The sequence below is a fragment of the Terrapene carolina genome, unplaced genomic scaffold (genome assembly GCF_002925995.2).
Source record: "Terrapene carolina triunguis isolate 2854851 unplaced genomic scaffold, T_m_triunguis-2.0 Scaffold132, whole genome shotgun sequence".
NCBI lineage: Eukaryota > Metazoa > Chordata > Testudines > Emydidae > Terrapene > Terrapene triunguis.
Window position 1 is genome coordinate 6,171,743 of NW_020664483.1, and position 18,606 is coordinate 6,190,348.

The window sequence follows — 18,606 nt, forward strand, 5'->3', positions numbered from 1 at the left end:
GAAGAGATACAGGGCGGGGAGGATGAGAGAGAGGAAACAGACACAGGACAACAGGGAAGAGATACATTTATTGACTACACTACACAGAAAGTAACACGCGCTTCTGTTCATTGCGTCCCTTCCGCCCTGGGGTAAGCCGAAGGAAGCGTCCCACCCAGGAGCTGGGCCGGCCAGACTGGTCATTGAGGGGCCAATGGACACAGCGACCCGCCAGCACCGCACGGCGCTGAGCACAGCGGCACGGGGCTCTGCCGCCGCGGGCCCCGTCGGGAGCCCCCGGGACCGCTGGACACGGAGCCGCGCTGAGGGGAGCTCCTCGCCCAGGCGGCGGCCCAGGCTCAGTCGCGCCCCGCGGCGCCACAGCGGGGGCGATGCCGGGACAGCCACAGCAGGGAACAGGGCTGCCCGGGTGAGGGAGCGGGACCCGATCCGGCCCGGCCGCTCGCCCGCCCTCACCTCCGCCTCAGCACGAGCACCGCCTTGAAGACCTCGTCCCGCTTGAGCACGGCGCAGTCCCCCTCGCAGATGCGCAGACCTGGTTTCGCGCTCTCTTCCATGGCCCCGCGCGCGCGTCCCCCACTCGGCCGTTGCCGGTTCCCTGTGCCACCTGCCTGCCTGCCTGCTGGGCCCTCCTGCCACTTCCGGTGGGGACCCGCACTGCGCACGCGCTGCGAACCCGGACCTACGTTCTCATTGGCGGCGGCCGGGTGCGCAGGCGCAGCGTTGTTTCTCTCAGCGGGGGGGGGGGAGGGAATATCACGTGACATGCAGCGCACTAGGCCTTGGCAGATGAGGCCTCCCTTAACCAGTGGAAGAGGGCGGGGAGTCCCTTGCTGTAACCATGGCAACGTGGTGGGGCGGGGCATCGACCCAACCCGACCCTGTGATTGGTGTTAGTACCGGAAGCGGAAATAACACAAAGCTGGCGCCAAAATAGAATGGCGAAGGTATATCAATTGGCCTGGCACAGCAGGTGCTACGGTGAGTTCCGGGCCGCTGCATGTCTCCCGTCTGCTGCGGGGGTTCCGCGCGAGACACGCGGGTCACTCCGCGAGCAGCACCCGCTGGCCGGCCGGCCTGTGACACCCGCGGAGGCAACCCCCTCGCGTTGGGGCTGGGAGCAGCCTCCCAGTGCCAGGCCTCTGCTTAGTGCCTGCTTGGCAGCCGGCGCCAGGCCTGGGTGCTGGGATCTTACTGAACAGATCTGGGGCGGCCCTGTCCATGGGGCTCGGGGCCTTGGGGCTGCACTTGGGCCACGTTCTTCCTGGGCAAATAGGGGGGCTAGCCTCGGTGCTCAGAGGCCTGGCCTGCACCTAAATCTAGCTCCCCTGCTGGGAGCTGTGAAAAAGCCTGTGCCCTGAGCACTGTGATCAGTTCCACCTAACCCCCAACCTAACCGCTGGGATGGATGATTCTTCCCTTGACCTAGCAACTGCCAGAGCGGTGAGTCATCTCTCCTGACAGAAGAAAACCGTTCCATCCGTCTAGGAAGCACCCGTGTTCCTGTGCCACAGCTGGCCTTACCCTAATAAACCCAGAAACGCTCATCTGATCATTATCCTCCAGGCTATACTGAGAGTTGGCTGTGCTGCAGGTGGGATGCAACAAGGGGTAGTGGTGTGTGTGTAATTAAATAGATTTATTTTATTTGCAGGTCTAACAAAACATCCGGGTAAATATTTATAGGGATTAAATGAGTAGAAGTGACCAAGGCTTCCACAAGTAATGGCCATGTCATAAGAAAACCAGTTACTAAATGTTCCTGTATGACAACTTTCCTGTTCATGGTAAATGAACACTTATTTCCTTATCTCAATTCTCCTTTAAGAGCATCCGGTCACAGGATTTAGGAACTTGAATTCATCAGTCCATGTCCAGAACAAAGATGCCTAGCCTTTGTCTTCTGTTTAGGTTAGGATAACAGGATCTTGTGACTTTAGATCAGTGTTTCTTAAAGTGTAGGATGGGTCACAAAAGATTTGTTCAGAGTGGAAGTGAGCAGACCGGTTTCTAAATTGTTTTCTGGAGTTCCATTTTTCATTTAAAAAAAAAAAAAGCCAGTTTCTATTTGTTGTGGTCGCAAAGAAAACTTCCAAAACATGAAGCAAATGTAATCATCTGATACATCTGCCTGAGTTTGCAGAGAGCCTGAAAAAGCACTGAGGGGTGAATTGCCCCTTGCATTTCAATGCGTGCTACCTCAGATGCCACTGGTGTTACTTTAAATGTCAACGTTATCTATTTACTGCTCATCAAAGCATATAAGAATGGAGAAGACCTATCATATTAGGGAAACACTGCTGTATATTTTCTTATGTCTGCATGGGGGGTCTGGGTGTGTGTGCACAGCTCTTTATCCCCCAAACCAATCTATACGTAAGAGAAAGGCATTTACATGATCCATATCTTCATGGTATTTCAGAACCTAGATAGATTCCAACTCTAGTTGAAAGTACACCTCTACCTCGATAGAACGCTGTCCTCGGGAGCCAAAAAATCTTACCACATTATAGGTGAAACCGTGTTATATCGAACTTGCTTTGATCCACCGGAGTGCGCAGCCCCCTCCCCCCCCGGAGTGCTGATTTACCGCGTTATATCTGAATTCGTGTTATATCGGGTTGCGTTATATCGGGGTAGAGGTGTACTAGAGAGTATAAATAAGAAAAAATACATTCTGCACTTGCAATCCCTATTTGTTATGAGGAGGCTGGGCAGCCAGCCAATGTTTTATAGAATTTGAAAAGTTAACCTCACACCCACTGTGAGTATGTAGCCAATCGTACTTCCATCACCTGTTGTTTTGAGAAGGGAGGATCCTGAACTCGTTCCACATATGGCTGGTCCTCTCTTCTAAAAAAATAAATGACAATGTACTAATAACTCTTAGTTAAATTATTATAATCACCATAAATTATTACTATAAATCTTCATTGACAGTCTTACCCTCTCAGTTTAATCCACAGTTTGCAAATTCAGTCACATGGTAACATGAGTAACGAATTAAGAGGTAAAGGGTCTGGACGAGGAAGAGGTGGCTTTCAAGGCTGGAGAGGAAGATGGCGAGGCAGAGGAGACGGAGGAAGAGACTGGAAAAGAAACACTGGAAAGTCTGAGTCTGGTAAATTGGTTCTACATAACAGATTATCATTAATCTCTGATGCTAGAATACAATGATCGAGCATTTTAAAGCAGCAGTGCATGTTTACCTGCTCTTGTGTGCAACAGCTGCAGCTGTTTACTTACTAGTGCTCTAAACAGTAAATAAGTAAAACTGACAAAGTTTGAGATGCTACTGTACTTACACTGCTTTAACCAATCTTATTTTCATACTTTTCAGCACAACCTCGATTAATTCAGTCAACATTGGATCAGATTACTCCATATAAAGGCTGGAAGCTTTATTTCTCTGAAGGTATATTAAATAATTTAGAATAAATATTTTACCTCCCTTTCCCCCCTAGATTTGTGTATTATAGGAGGGAAAATAGATTAGAGGGTTGAAGAAATGAGTGACATTACAGTTCATTCTTAAAAACAACAACAACGAGGAGTCCTTGTTAGTTTGTTAGTCTCTAAGGTGCCACAAGAACTCCTTGTTGTTTTTGCTGGTACAGACTAACACGGCTACCACTCTGAAACCAGTTCATTCTTAGATCCTTTTTAAAACCTTTTTTTAAGGTGCAGTAGAGGAAGATGGTAACTAAAAATGTAAATAATTTGGTCTTCTAAAAATGGAGGGAGACATGAGCGAATCCTCCTTTTTTCTGCCCTTTTTTGCAATCTTAGCCTTTGCTGATCTGAAGCTCTAATTAATCTTAAGTAGCTTTGTGATTTCCATCCAAGCCAGTGATTTTGGGTCTTGGTTGCTCTCCAGGATCCTTTGAGTTGGCTGCTGTGACAACACCTTTGAAATACCACAATAGCTAATGGAGAAGATCCTGGAGTGTATACAGACCCTGAAAGAGCTACATACTCTCACTCAAGGACTCTATCTCCAAATCAGATGGACTGCTGGCCAGTGTTGCCAGTGACTAAGTGTTATCTACTGCTCATCTTCTCCCATATCCCATAAATCTTCTCCCATATCCCATAAATTTGAATGAACAACTTGTAATCTCTGTGTGGGCAAAGGCTTGGAAATGAGTGTTGTACAATGTAAAATGCGCTCCATCTTCATCCAACCTATGTTAAACGCAAGCCAAAATATTCAACAAATTCTGATGCTCAATAATTGGATTGCAGTTCACAAATCATACTAAATCTGCAGTCTGCTGGAGATGCAATTACTTACTGTAATGCCTCACCATCAGCCTTCTGTTGGTCCTGCCTCATGATAGTCCCCCACATGGACAGCCATCTGCACCCCACAACTCAGAAGCATTAAAATACCCCTTCCATTAAATTTTGCCTCCTTTGCTTTGAGGATTGATCCCACATCATCCTGGCTAAAAGTATGTATCCTCATAGTTCTTAACTTAGAAGAACAGGAGTATTACTGAGACATTCCCCAATCTTGGCACACAAACAACATAATGGGGAAAAATATCACCCTTTCTAGGAAAGGCAACCTTAACCTATTCTACCAGTCCTGTGAAATGCTGCAAGACATCATCATGATGGCATAAGACCTGATATGACCATATCTTCTTATAGGGCTATGTCTTACAAGTTGGTACAGTTGGCATCCCTTCCCCACCCAACTTTCCTTTCTTTTCTGTCTCATTAACTCTAATTGTATTGTGATAAACTCGAGAAATTATTCTATCCAGTCCTTTGAAGGAAGGTGGCTGTGCTGTAGATGCTTGAGAGAAAGGTGCAAAAACCATGGAGGGTAAAATGTATGTGAAAGAAGGATTATTTAAATACCCATTTTTCTAAAATCAATGTCTTTAATGGATGAATTGGTTTCTATAATAAATTCTAGCTACAAATAAAGCATATGATGTGTTGATGTCCATAATTATTTTTGGGTTAAGTACTAATGCGATGTGTATCTGATTAGCTTATGATGGCAGCTCTCCATTTGTCCAGAAGATTCAAGCATTTGAAAAGTTTTTTACACGTCACATTGAACTTTATGATAAGGTAAGATACCCACAACTGTTGCTACAATAGCATAATAGATCTGTATATATTTTCTTCTGTCTATATTTCAACTACAGTATCTCAAGAATAATATTAATCAAAATCTTTTGTTTTATCTCAGAATGAAATGTGTTTTATAACTTGAAATGTTTTGTAGGATGAAATAGAAAGAAAAGGGAGTATTCTTGTGGATTACAAAGAGCTGATACAAGATAAAGAGTTAATTGAATTGATACCAAGTATATCTACTGATTTAAGGGATATGCCTCAGAAAATACTGGACTGCATGGGTTTGGCAATACATCAGGTAAATATGGACTCCAAATAGATGTTAAGTAGTAGGATGTATGTATGTAATTATGGCTTGTACTTTAAGTTTTAAACCATATTTATATGGAAGACCAATTCTCACTGTCAGAAGGGTTTTTAACCAGAAACAAATGTATAATTACTATAGCTACGAAAGTTTCAATTGGTGTTTTTAAATTCTTTATTACATTTAGAAATAGTGACTTCTAAAAAACTTAGTTTATTCTTAAAGGTTGATAGTTTTGAAGTGTGTGGCTTTCAAAAGATGTGAAGCCCAAGTACATTTTGCAGGATTGGGGCCTTACCTTTTAAAGATTAAACAGTTTAATTTAATGCATCAAGTTTTCTGGGCCAAAAATTTGACCTAATTTACAATTGTTATGAGTAGAAGTAGAAGAAGTAAGTCCTCCAAATGTTAAATATGCAGGTTTTCTGACTTTTAAAAATCTGCTGCTTCACTGACACCCCCCCCCCCCCCCCCCAAAAAAAAAAACAAAAACCAACAACAACCCTCTTCCTCTCTGCACCATTGTTGTGTGTCTTACAAAATCATATCTTGATAATACTTTGGGCTTAGTGAGCTATGCCTCATAACAACTCTCTATATTTTTTTTTTTTTTAATTCCCATTTTTTAAAACGGGACACTGAGTCACAGATGTTAAAGTACTTGTTCAAAGTCACATAGGAAACCAGTGAACAGACCCTAGATCTCCTGGCTCTCAGTCTTGTGCTTTAAAAAGTCCTAGCCACCTTATGCTGGTTCTGCAGTAGCAGCAAATATGCTGACAGATATGCTGACATTAATTATATCAGTACATGCACATAGTTTAGAATTGGAGGTTACTCTGTGCAGTAGCCAAGAAAAAAGATACCAAGTATTTTTAGGCTATAGAGGTGAAATATAAGTATTTATTAATATTGTAACAGTGAGGCTATAGTCCTTAGCCAAACAAGGCCGTTGGCATGATTAGTTGACCGGAAGATAGATAACCTTGTATTAGTAAAGTGTAAGATTACAATAAAAGATGTGTTAAGTGCTGATGTTTTGGAAACTATGCAGCAATAGACTGAAAAATATGGTACAATGTGCCATTTAATACTGCAAGATGCCAGATAGTAACATTTTGCAGGATTCTGTTATAACCTCAAGTTGCTATGATACCCCATTGACATAGATGTTAATGAGAATAAGGGGAGCTAAAGGGATAGCCAATGAGAAACAGAACACCCCTAAATTAGTGGGGTGTGGAAGTATGGATAAGGAAAAGGGGGTTGGAACCTATATGCATATGTATGAACCTTAGCAGGCATAAACAGAACTCAGAATAAAAAGGTGTTGCCTCGCCTGTGTGCTGGGAGTAGATGCATTGGGCAATGCCAAGATGACAGCCACAGATGATGATAACGATGATGAGGAGGAAGATAATGATGGGCACTCTAGGATCTCCCAGTGGGAGATGTGAGCAATGCAAATCATAGGGCTAAACACTTTGCACCGTCTATCTGCTATCATATTTCAGTGCTGTGGGATTGTTTATCTGCTTAGTGGATTTGTTAATAAAGGGACTTGTGACAAATTGGAATTGTTTCTCATGCGCTTGTAGGGTCTCTTATTTTAGTGATGCTGATAATATTCCTTATGCTGTAGTCCTCAGGAGACCAAACCTTTTTTGACTACTGCGGTCAAAGAGATTGATTAATTAATAAATATTGATCAATCACCAATCCATTGATAAGGGTACAATGCATTCCTTTTTTTTTTAATTAAAAACAAAGATGTTAATTTAAGATCCATGTAAAATATGGAAGGAAAATCTATGGTTGTCAAATGGAAAAGTACAAAAGCAGTAAAATAATCCCCTTGGTTGGGCTTAATAGTCAATGAGACCTTCTGCAGAGTTGTGTAGGGGCTTAAAACTGCAGGATAATGTAGCAAAGCTCAACTGCAAATGAACTATCATGCCAAACCCAGGGAGGAGAGCAGCATGTTAAAGGAGAACACTTCAATAAATACTATTACCCATTCCTTGGAGCTGGTTCTTCCTAGCCTGTGTTTATTTTTTCTTGTCTATCTAGGTATTAACTAAGGACCTGGAAAGGTATGCAGCTGAACTACAGGAACAAGAAGGATTACCAATTGATGAAGAACCTATAATAAATGTGCCACATATTCATGCAAGGTAAAGGATGTTTTGTATTAATTCTCTATTAGGATTTGAAAGATTCATTTGCCCAGAGAGAGTAAGAAACTCTTATGGAAAATTGCCATCAAACGTTGGTCCTTTCTGTGCTGCAAGACTGAAATATGTGTTAAACCGTGGCTGGGGTTTACTGTATTATTACAGGGTTCCCATATATGGTAGTTTCTAGAGAGTAAATGAGACCTAAGAGTGTTTGTTAAGAATAATGAAAGCTGTGTATACTATGTATTCTCTTATAGTTTGGGAATTCTGAACGTTAGAATTTGACTGGGCAGCCTTCACTTCCTCTTAGGGTAATAGGAGTTAACAGTTGTGTCATGTATTCTGGGGAGAGGTTAGATTTACAATAAAATATTAGATTTGTCTTCTGTTCATCAAACCTTTCATCTGGCTGTATCTCTATTAGTGTTTAGTACATACATGCATATTTGATAACAATATTTTTGTTCTTTAAGGATAACAAGAGTTTTAAAGTTGTGTGGCAACCTTTTTATTTAGGGTGTACAACTATGACCCATTGACTCAACTGAAGAATGTTCGGGCTAATTATTATGGGAAGTATGTTGCCCTGCGTGGCACTGTCGTGCGTGTCAGCAACATTAAACCTCTATGCACCAAGATGGCCTTTATATGCAGCACATGTGGGTATATTCAGAGTTTTCCTCTGCCTGATGGAAAATATTCCCTTCCCACAAAGGTAATTTAAAATACTTTTATCTTAAAATTTTCCTCCCCTTTGCTATCTTCTGTATTTGGAAACTGTCAACACGTGGTGTTTAGATTTTAAAAAATAGTTATAGTATTTAAAGAGGGATGAAATGGATTTAATACTTCAGCAAAGTTAGAATAAGTTAGTGATCCACAAAAATCACTGTACATCCCAATGTTACTGTAAGTCTTCATCATGTTACGAACGGATTTAAAAAAAAAAAAAAATTTCCTTGATTTTGGGTGCCATTTAAAATGGAAAACCAAAAGTATAGAAACTTCCACAAATTTAAAATAATTCCTCTCTTCTCCTCTCCCTGAACCCACCCCCATCCCGTTTTAGAAAGGGCTATTTAGTGTTCTGACTGTATTTAGCAGTTTTATCTAGGACTAGAGCTGGCTGGAAAATGTAACTCCCTTCATGTGAAAAAATTTCAAAAAAAAAAAAAGTTTGCCCCAAATTGGGATGAAAAGTAAAAATTGAAATCTTTCTGCAGAAAGGGATTTTCCAGAAAAATTCCATTTTGGGACTACCAAATGGATTTTTTTCAGTTTGCCGGCTGCCCACCACAGACTTTCTGGCTGGCTAGTTGCCCAGGAGGCAGTGAGTTGGGTAGCCCAGGAGCTGGCCAGCTGCAGAGCCTGAGTAGCCCATGGGTGTGTCTACACTGCAAAAAAAACACCTGCAGCAGCGGTTCTCAGAGCCTGGGTCTACAGACTTGGGCTCATGGAACTTGTGCTATGGTGCTAAAAATAGCCGGGTAGATGTTCATGCTTGGGCTAGAGCTCAGCCTCTGAAGCCTGGGGAGGCGGGGGTGGGTTTCAGAGCCTGAGCTCCAGCCCGAGCCAGAATGTCTGCATGGCTATTTTTAGCACTGCAATGCCAACCTGAGTCTGCAGACCTGGGCTCTAAGACTTGCTGCTGTGAGGTTTTGTTATTGTTTTTGGTTTTGTTTTGGCTGTGAATACCTCATGGAGCTGGTGAATGTGGTACACTGGAACCCCGCTATAAGGCGCCCCGTGATAACGCAAATTCGTTTATAACGCTGGGTGAGTCTGGCCCCGGCGGCTGCAGCAGGCTTGGGGCGTTTGGGATCCATGCCCCAGCGGCTGCAGCAGGAGCAACTCTCCCTGCAGCCCCGGCGGGCCCCTGGGGTTCTCACCTCTGTCCCCGGCAGGGCCCGCTCCAGCCCGCGTCCTTCCCTCCCCGCCGACCGATGTAGGGGGCGGCAGCGCGGAGGAGGGGAGTGCCCTGCTGGGAGCGGGCTGCAGAGTGGCATGGAGCCCTCCTGGCAGTCGGCGCGGCAGGCCGGCGGCGGTCGTCTTCGGGGGCCCCACTCCCCTGGCAGGACCTCCGGCCGGAGCGCGGCCAGCCCCGCGGCCCCCCTGCCCCAGCCGGCAATCCCAAGTGCCGCCCCAGGAATCGGGACCTGCCGGCCCTGGCGGCAGGAGGGGCCGAGTGGCCAGCGCCCCAGCTGAAGGAAGCCCTGGCCATCCCCCTTCTCTCTCTCCCCCCGCTCCCTCCCTCCCTCCCCCTAGCCAGGGCGCGGAAGCTGAACACAAGTACAGTGGAACTCCGCTATAACGCGACCCCACATTTATCGCGATTGAATTTTTTGGACCCCAATGATCGCGTTATAGCAGGGTTCCACTGTAGTCTGCCAGGCTTGCAGTCTGGGAAGCCCCGGTTCCCCAGCAGGCTGTCAAGGAACTAAGGAGTAGCAGGCAGGCAGGTTTCCAGGAAACCATGCACTTGGTTTCTGTCTAAACTTTAGATGGAACCAACATGTTTGCATAGAACATTTTGATTTTGTTGAATCAGCATTTTCCAATAGAAAACTTTTGACCTGCTCTCTCCAGGATTTTGTATTTCAGTTTTGTTATTCTTCCTAGCTTGATCTAAGACCCCACAAGATATATATACAAAATAATAACGAGGTAACTGTCTAGTAGTATTATTATGTGACCAAGTGAGAAATTTTCTCCTCTGAGGGGACCTGAAAATAACAGTAACAGACACAAAAGATTGAGGATTAACACTTTTTTTCCCCTAGTGCCTAGGAGTTAAGATCGGTTCTGGCCCGGTTCTGTTCAATATCTTCATCATTGATTTAGATAATGGCATAGAGAGTACACTTATAAAGCTTGCGGACGATACCAAGCTGGGAGGGGTTGCAAGTGCTTTGAAGGATAGGATTAAAATTCAAAATGATCTGGACAAACTGGAGAAATGGTCTGAAAATAAATAGGATGAAATTCAATAAGGACAAAAGCTAACATCATTCTGGGATGTATTAGCAGGAGTATTGTAAGCAAGACACGAGAAGTAATTCTTCCGCTCTACTCTGCTCTGATTAGGCCTCAACTGGAGTATCGTGTCCAGTTCTGAGTGCCACATTTCAGGAAAGATGTGGACAAATTGGAGAAAGTCCAGAGAAGAGCAACAAAAATGACTAAAGGTCTAAAAAACATGACCTATGAGGGAAGATTGAAAAACTTGGGTTTGTTTAGTCTGGAGAAGAGAAGATGAGAGGGGACATGATAACAGTTTTCAAGTACATAAAAGGTTGTTACAAGGAGGAGGGAGAAAAATTGTTCTTCTTAACCTCTGAGGATAGGACAAGAAGCAATGGGCTTAAATTGCAGCAAGGGCGGTTTAGGTTGGACATTAGGAAAAACTTCCTAACTGTCAGAGTGGTTAAGCACTGGAATAAATTGCTTAGGGAGGTGGTAGAATCTCCATATTTTTAAGAGCAGGTTGGACAAACATCTGTCAGGGATGGTCTAGATAATACTTAGTCCTGCCTTGAGTTCAGGGGACTGGACTAGATGACCTCTCAAGGTCCCTTCCAGTTCTACGATTTTATGATCTATGAATACTGGAATAAATTGCCTAGGGAGGTTGTGGAATCTCCATCTCTGGAGATATTTAAGAGTAGGTTAGATAAATGTCTATCCGGGATGGTCTAGACAGTATTTGGTCCTGCCATGAGGGCAGGGGATTGGACTCGATGATCTCTCGAGGTCCCTTCCAGTCCTAGAATCTATGAATCTATTCTAATGCTAGGTGTTTAAACGACTGTTTGTGTGACAGGTTTCCATTAATTATACCCATGCCAGTTGGTATCCCTAATCTAAGCTTAACTGTAGGTTTTCTTTTTATATGCTGCTAATGAGCTGCACACAGAGTACTGTTGTTTTTCAAAATCAAATTAGGCACCTTAAACTATTGTAATAAAGAGAATAATTTTCTTTGTCAATCCTGACCACGAATTCATACTGTTACAGTGTCCTCTGCCTGAGTGCCATGGACGATCATTCGCTGCAGATAGAAGCTCTCCTTTAACAATTACGGTGGACTGGCAGTCTATTAAGTAAGCAACCTTAGAGTGTCTGTTCCTTTCACAAACAAATTTGGTTTAACAGATTTGAAAGGATATCACATTATTAAAGCAAATGTGCATTTTTATTCATATTATCCATTGTGTAAAAAGAAGCATTGATCAAAAGAATATGCTACAAAATAATTGTTTCACCAAAGCACTATTCCACATTATATATTGTCCCTACTCAATATAATAGGTTCATTGAAATTCTTCTTATCTCGACTATGGCTTCATTGTGAACTGTTTCAGGTCATGCTGTGAACATGATCGCATCCATTCTATAAATGTGATCACATCCATTATAAATTACCTTCTGTAATGAATGAGCTGTAAGGAAAACATCACAATGGTTGGCTAGCAGGGCATTGTTACATGACAGCTGTCAACTGAGAGAGCTGAATGAGTTGTATTGAATTTTAGTGTCAAAATCTTGGTTTAAAGTTGTATTGAAAAAAACACAAGCTAATCCGAATAGGAATGAAGTACACATACTTAAATTGTTTCCCTATCTTTCTGCTTTCTACATCTAATAAAGTAAATATACAGTACCTTAAATTGTGAGCTATCTGTGGCAGGGACTGGCTTGCTGTCTTTTATTTGTACAAGAATAGAAAAAATGGGGCCCTTAGGTATTACTGCAATAGAAATAAATAATATAAACGTCAACTGTTCCTTCTAGTCTAAACTAATCAAAACTATTTCTGGAATTGATTTTTTACAATTTTTTTTAGAACGGATGTAAAGTTAAGTAGCATAGTATTTGGAAAAGCTCTTAGGCCCTATTCCAGCACAGCTGAATTTTATGCATTTGTGGGTTGACTTCAATGGGACTACTCACAGGGTGAAATCCTGGCCCCATTGAAGTGAATGGGAATTCCACCATTGACTTCAGAGGGGCCAGGATTTCACTGTATGTGTGTGAAATTAAGCATATGTGTAAGTCTTCGCAGAACTGGTGTCCTAATTTGTTTGCATTGTGGGTTTGGGGTTTTTTTGGTACAGTACCTCCATTGTTAGACAACTTCTGTGGTAATCTGACAGGTGGATGTTATCGGGGGACTAAATAACTTGATATCCTGTGCCTTCCTAATATCAGTATAGTGTCTCAGAAGTAATATTTTATACTTGCTGTAACCCTGCCTTCTTTTAAAATGAATAAGAATGTAACCTGTTTATAGTAAACTACAGCAATGTTAAGGGTCTGACTAAGACTGACGAAACAACAAAAATTTGATTATTTTACTATTTTATAAAAATAGACTGTGAAAATGTCACCTTGTTGCTCAGCAACAGATCTGCTCCCTATGTATAATCAGCCTACCTGTTCACTTTAGTGACTAAAATAAATTCTTCCTTGTTTAGGCTCTCTCTTCTTATCCTTTACCTCTGCTGTGAAGTTGAAGAGAGAGGATTAGACCTGTCAATCACCAGGCAAGGGGCTAGGTCTCTCCTTCAGGAACATAACACAGCTGACAGTACAGACTGTCTCCTAATAGTAGTAGCCAGAGGTGGTTCCCGGATCTCCTGCTTTACCTGAAATACAGAGTATAGGAAATGCTTCAAGGGATTCAAATTTGGTTCCAAAATGATCTTTTTGCTTGTCTCAGCTGGTAATCTTTATGGGCACTTTTTCAGGGCACAGGTCGTTTGCTCCACTTTTTCCAGGAACTGTTCTCTCTCCATTCCAAGCAAGAAAAAGCCTCACATGCAACTCCTCTGCAGCCTTTGCTCTAGGGACCCACTTTTGCCTACTAGTGTTTCCTACTAGTATGCAGCACCTGGGATGCACTGCTCATTCACAAGCTAGTGTGCTCCACACCTACTTATGAAAGGAGGCTATCTCCTATGCACTTGCTGAGCCTGAAAGCAGACCCTAAGGGTATGTCTATACAGCAAATAAAAACCCACAGCTGGCCTGTGCCATGGGGCTTGGGCTGGGGGGCTGTTTCATTGCTGTGTAGACTTCTGGGCTTGGGTTGGAACCCGAGCTCTGGGACCTTCCCACCCCTCAGGAAAAGTGCAACTGTGCTGGTGCATCTGCAGAGGTTGATAGCAACTACTGTAAGGCTTAGGGGGTGTTATATGCCCTCATGGTTTACCCAGCCATGCTGTGATAAGGTTTTCCCCTTTACTGCTGCCCCCTTGAAGGAGTAAGGGGTTGGGAGCAAGTCATAATTAAGACTTACGGATTGGGGGATGGGGAGCAATGACCCCTCTGTTCTCCCCCAAAAGCTGAAATTTGGGGGAGCTGGCTCCACCAGGGAGAGGGATAGTTTCATGTCATGGTTCCCTCCCCACTGAAATCAACAGTATTAAGGCTTCTGGGTTGGTGGGCAGTGGCAGCTAATGGATTATGGTTTGGGGGTGGGCGCTAAGGCTCTGAGCAGTGTTAGGGCATGTCTGAAAATTGTTTGTGGACTTGAGCTGATGTTCACAGGTAAGAGGAGGACCCTGTTTCAGTCTGACTTCAGGTAGTTTTGTGGTTCTAGTCAAATACTCTTATACAGCCCTAACCAGTTGCCCAGTTCACAGGCACTTTTTTGTCTTTGGAGGAGACTTACAGATTTGTGCAATCCCATTAAAGGAAATCACTGAGGCAGTAAAGATATCACCCCACAATAGCATGTCAGAATCACTTCAAAGGAGACCAACACTTATTCCCCCATTTCCACTGCACTCGTACCATCTCCGGTATTACAGCAGAGTGCATGCTCAGAAAAGTTCATGATGTTCCATTGCTTCTGTGCAGCAATACCATAACACAGCTAGAGGCACAAAAGGTGAAATGTCAGTATAGAGAAATGGGACTCTTGAATTTACCTGTCTTGGAGGTTTCGGTCAGAGTCCATATTTTCCAAGCTGACATTCTGTATCCAAATTTTACAGATCCGAGTATTAAAAACTTTAAAACAAGTTATTGTGAGCAGCACAATCTTAATGTTGAGCCCCCTCCCCCCCCTTTTTCCCCAAATTCCACTCTTTTTTCATTTACAAACCCTTAGAAAATTAAGTTGTACCATAGCACTGACCGATTCTTAACAGTAGCACCAGGGGGTGCTATTAATATTTCATGTAAAGAAGGGCTCAGAAGAGAAACCTTTGGTACTTACAAGTGTTACATACACATCCTAGAGTTTATTTAGCAAGACTAAAATACAACATAGGCAAAAAGACAATTAAAAGAAAACTGTCTAATTTGTTTGAAATATCACTGTATGTTTTTAGGTTTTTTTAGATGGAGGTGTATTTAATTTTGAAGGTTATAAAATTAATATCATCCATGATAGATAAAGACTGGGGGAAAAGAATATTTAAAGGATGGATATATATTTATAAATAAATGTAAATGTATTTAAAAGGGAAAGAAAATTCACTTAAGCCAGTGTAACACTCATATCTATGTTGGAAAGTATAGAAGAGTTACAGTGGCCTACAGTGCAAATTATCATTTATTATTTGTATTTTGGTAGCACCTAGAGGCTGCAATCAGGAAAAACATCAGGGCTTGTCCACACAAAGCTGTGATGGTAGGAAAACCAACATGGCTGTTTTGTAACCCAAGATTATACTTGTGACTACTACCGTAAAACTGCCAAAATTCATAAAATTGTAACTATGATTTCTCTCTCTGATAATCACCTCCAAAATTCTCCCTTTAGGAGGATGATTTCTTTGCTTTGTCATGGCTCTAATATGAATTTTTTTGAACACTTGACCCAATTGCAGTAAACCCTGTTTTAAGTTAGAGGATGAAAATAAGACACAATATTAGCATTATCCGCATTTCCCTGCTCACCTCATGCAGATTACTGAAAACTGACAACATTTTTACAGTTTGAATTTACATGTAATTGGACCTCACTGAGTTGTAGAATTGACCGTTTTAATATAGAGTTCATAAAGTTAAGGTTCTTTGGAAATACGTTTTGAAGTGTTTGCAGAAGAAAAATTGAAGTGCTTATTAAGTCTCTGGTCCTGGAAACACTTAAAACGTTTGGAATTTCCTGACTTTCTTTTAACAGCACTATTTCCAATGTTCTCAATCTGTATTCTCCCTTCTCATCAAATCAAAAATGTTTGATTTGAAGCATAAATGTGAGGACTTTAAATAGAAACACTGCAGACTGGTCATTGGTATGCTGTGTGTATTTTAGGGTTCAGGAACTCATGTCAGATGATCAGCGAGAAGCAGGTCGAATTCCTCGCACAATAGAATGTGAGCTGATTCAGGATCTTGTAGACAGTTGTGTCCCAGGAGATATGGTCACGATCACAGGAATTGTTAAGGTGTCAAACACCGAAGAAGGTACAATACATCTGGTTTGAATTTTTTCTTATCACCTTCTGTATCTTGCACAATGCTAAACAAAAGCTTACTCTTCGTTCTCTAGTTGTTGATTTTTCTCTCAAAGCCTAAAGTCACTTATTCATTGTATTTTTTAGAAATAAATAAAAGGTTTAGGGGAAAGCTATTGAACAGTTAAGGCTCTGTAGTGAAAAAGAGAGAGGACAAAATACGCCAACTGGGAGGAGAGCCGTGTACACCTTAGCATCCCCTGACCTTAACTGAGTCTGGTGCAGTCGGCAGTGGGTATGTCTTGTAGCAGCACTCATGCTCTGTTAAGGATGAGGAATTGTCTCAACTATCAGTACAGGCTTCTCATGTTCTAGAAAGTCAGTTGGATAGAAAGATCTTCTGTACAGTAGTAAAGGAAACAAGGTGTTGAGATGGATTCCGTTTTCCAGATTTGTTTCTAGAATAGTCTCATTGAGGTTAGCCATTTGACACTTTTTATCTTTCATTTAAAGGAGGTGGTTATCATGGTTGTTATTATTATTATTATTATTTATTATTTATTTTTTTAAAGAAGAAATATTAAGGGAACTGTTATGGCTGCACATTCTTTCATCGTTTGCTTCTCTCTGCTTGAAGAAATCTTACAAATGCTCTTAATGGAGAATGTTACAAAGAATTGTCATAATCAGTTTGTGAACCATGTTGCTTTATGATAGATCAGTAATTTTCTGTTAAGGATACAGATAGCGTTTAATTTTTAACAACATTTTTCTATCTTTTCTGCTACAAGTCTTGTCTTTTTATTTAAAAAAATTGTTTTAAGAATAAAATAGTGTATGTGTGCAGCGTATTTGTTTAATTTTATACTAGATCAGGCTAAAGACACTTAAAATGTAGTCCGTTCAGAGAGGCACAATGCTCTTTGTTTCTCCAAGGTTAAAATTTTGAATAGAATAAAATTGATCTTGCATTTCATTCAGGCCCTGATCCAGCAAAGCACTTGAGTATGTGCTGAACTTTAAGTAAATTAAACAACATTCTTTTCCCTTTTATAAAGCTCTGAATCTCAATGTGTCACCAGAAGCTTTTCCTGTTTTTTTATCAGGCTTTGAGGAAGCAGTTGTTTAAAATAGTTTCCACTGAATTGTTCAAGGGCTATATCTTCCAGTATTCAGGAACTGTGATCATGGGTTAGACATTTTAATTTGCTGTGTTATCATTATAAATATGTCCCAAGTTTTAATTAGCAGCACATGGATTTTAATATTTCTGAATTATTTTAATCACTACCCGTGCATAACCCCAATACTTAGATGAAAACATGGCTTCCTATTTTTGACAGTCTTTGTAATCTAACAGGAGCATCTAGAAACAAGAATGACAAATGTATGTTCCTGTTGTACATTGAGGCAAACTCTGTCAGCAACAGTAAAGGACAAAAAGTCATGAATTCTGAAGATGGGACTAATCACCGAGTATGCATGGAGTTTTCACTTAAAGATCTTTATGCTGTTCAAGAGATTCAAGCTGAGGAAAATCTGTTCAAGCTAATTGTCAAGTATGTTGTCTCTTACACCTTTAGTAATTTAGATATAAAAGCACCACAGCTTTTCCCTTCTTGTACTTTCAAGTGTGTGGTTCATTATTTGCTATCTTACATCTTGATCCCTCCGAAGCAGTCAATCTGGGACAAGTAACCTAAACGAAGTACACCCTTGTGTACTTGTGCCTGTCCCTCTTGTAGCCCAAGGGTGGGAGGTGGAGTCAATCAAATACATTTGTAGTTTTAACTAGTTGAACTTTCATTTGCCCCAGGATATAAATATTGTACTTCAAAAGAACACTGTTCTTAAAATAAGTACATACACATGTTCACTCCTGTGCTATCTCGTGCCTTCTGCCCTCCTTCTCTTCCCCTATTTTTCAACTGCTACACTCTTTAGTTGTCCGAGACCATTGCCTCGGCAGCTTCCATGTCTTGCATTGTTTTGTTCTATGCTCTGCCTATGGCCTCTGCAGCATTGGGGGAGGGGATATGAGAGCCAAGCTGAGGGCATGAAACAGACAATGCAGGACCATGCGTTACCATTGGAGGATTCCAGGATGCTGCAGCTAAGCCTGTGGAATACAAGACCTCCTTCAAACTCCAGCACAGTTGAGCAATAGACTTATGATGATTAAAAGTAGTTCTGTTCCAGATATGAGGGGGTGCAGCAACCACGGTGTAACAGGTTCTCATTTGTGTGTGTGTGTGTACAGATTTAAGTGGAGTACTGCTCTCTTTATGATGACAAGCATGCTTCACTATCCAAAAATTTCAAGAACTTTGATAGAGCATTAAAAAAAAAACACCCCCTGGTTTTGTTGGGAATTAGGAAAGAGAGTGAATTTCTAGGGAACTTGTTGCAGTAGAGAAACTAATTTTGTAATTGAGATGGGACAAATGATCATAGCTCAGTGGTTTGAGCATTGTCCTGCTAAACTCAGGGTTCTGAGCTCAATCCTTGAGGGGGCCATTTAGGGAACTGGGGTAAAAATCTGTCTGGGGATTGGTCCTGCCTTGAGCAGGGGGTTGGACTAGATGACCTCGTGAGGTCCTTTCCAACCCTGATATTC

The 18,606-nt window shown here is 41.9% G+C and overlaps 2 protein-coding genes across 4 annotated transcripts in view; one reads left to right on the forward strand and one right to left on the reverse strand.

Moving 5' to 3' along the window:
• The window catches only part of TRMT6 (tRNA methyltransferase 6), an 18,463-nt gene extending 17,897 nt beyond the window's left edge, over positions 1-566 (reverse strand). Inside the window, exon 1 of the mRNA XM_024196503.3 lies at positions 457-566. Coding sequence (XP_024052271.2) covers positions 457-557 — 101 coding nt within the window. The 5' untranslated portion in view covers positions 558-566. The remainder of the gene's footprint in view (positions 1-456) is intronic.
• A 357-nt stretch (positions 567-923) lies between these two features.
• MCM8 (minichromosome maintenance 8 homologous recombination repair factor) overlaps positions 924-18,606 on the forward strand; it is a 32,538-nt gene continuing 14,855 nt past the window's right edge. Inside the window, exons 1-11 of one of the 3 annotated variants that reach the window (XM_026653109.2) lie at positions 928-981; positions 1,655-1,787; positions 2,955-3,121; positions 3,341-3,415; positions 5,006-5,088; positions 5,246-5,395; positions 7,475-7,578; positions 8,098-8,296; positions 11,596-11,681; positions 15,848-15,999; positions 17,350-17,548. In XM_026653109.2, coding sequence (XP_026508894.1) covers positions 2,992-3,121; positions 3,341-3,415; positions 5,006-5,088; positions 5,246-5,395; positions 7,475-7,578; positions 8,098-8,296; positions 11,596-11,681; positions 15,848-15,999; positions 17,350-17,548 — 1,178 coding nt within the window. In that variant the 5' untranslated portion in view covers positions 928-981; positions 1,655-1,787; positions 2,955-2,991. Of the gene's footprint in view, positions 982-1,654; positions 1,788-2,954; positions 3,122-3,340; positions 3,416-5,005; positions 5,089-5,245; positions 5,396-7,474; positions 7,579-8,097; positions 8,297-11,595; positions 11,682-15,847; positions 16,000-17,349; positions 17,549-18,606 lie in introns of all 3 variants that reach the window. The other 2 variants (XM_026653108.2, XM_026653110.2) reach the window with 2 other exon arrangements.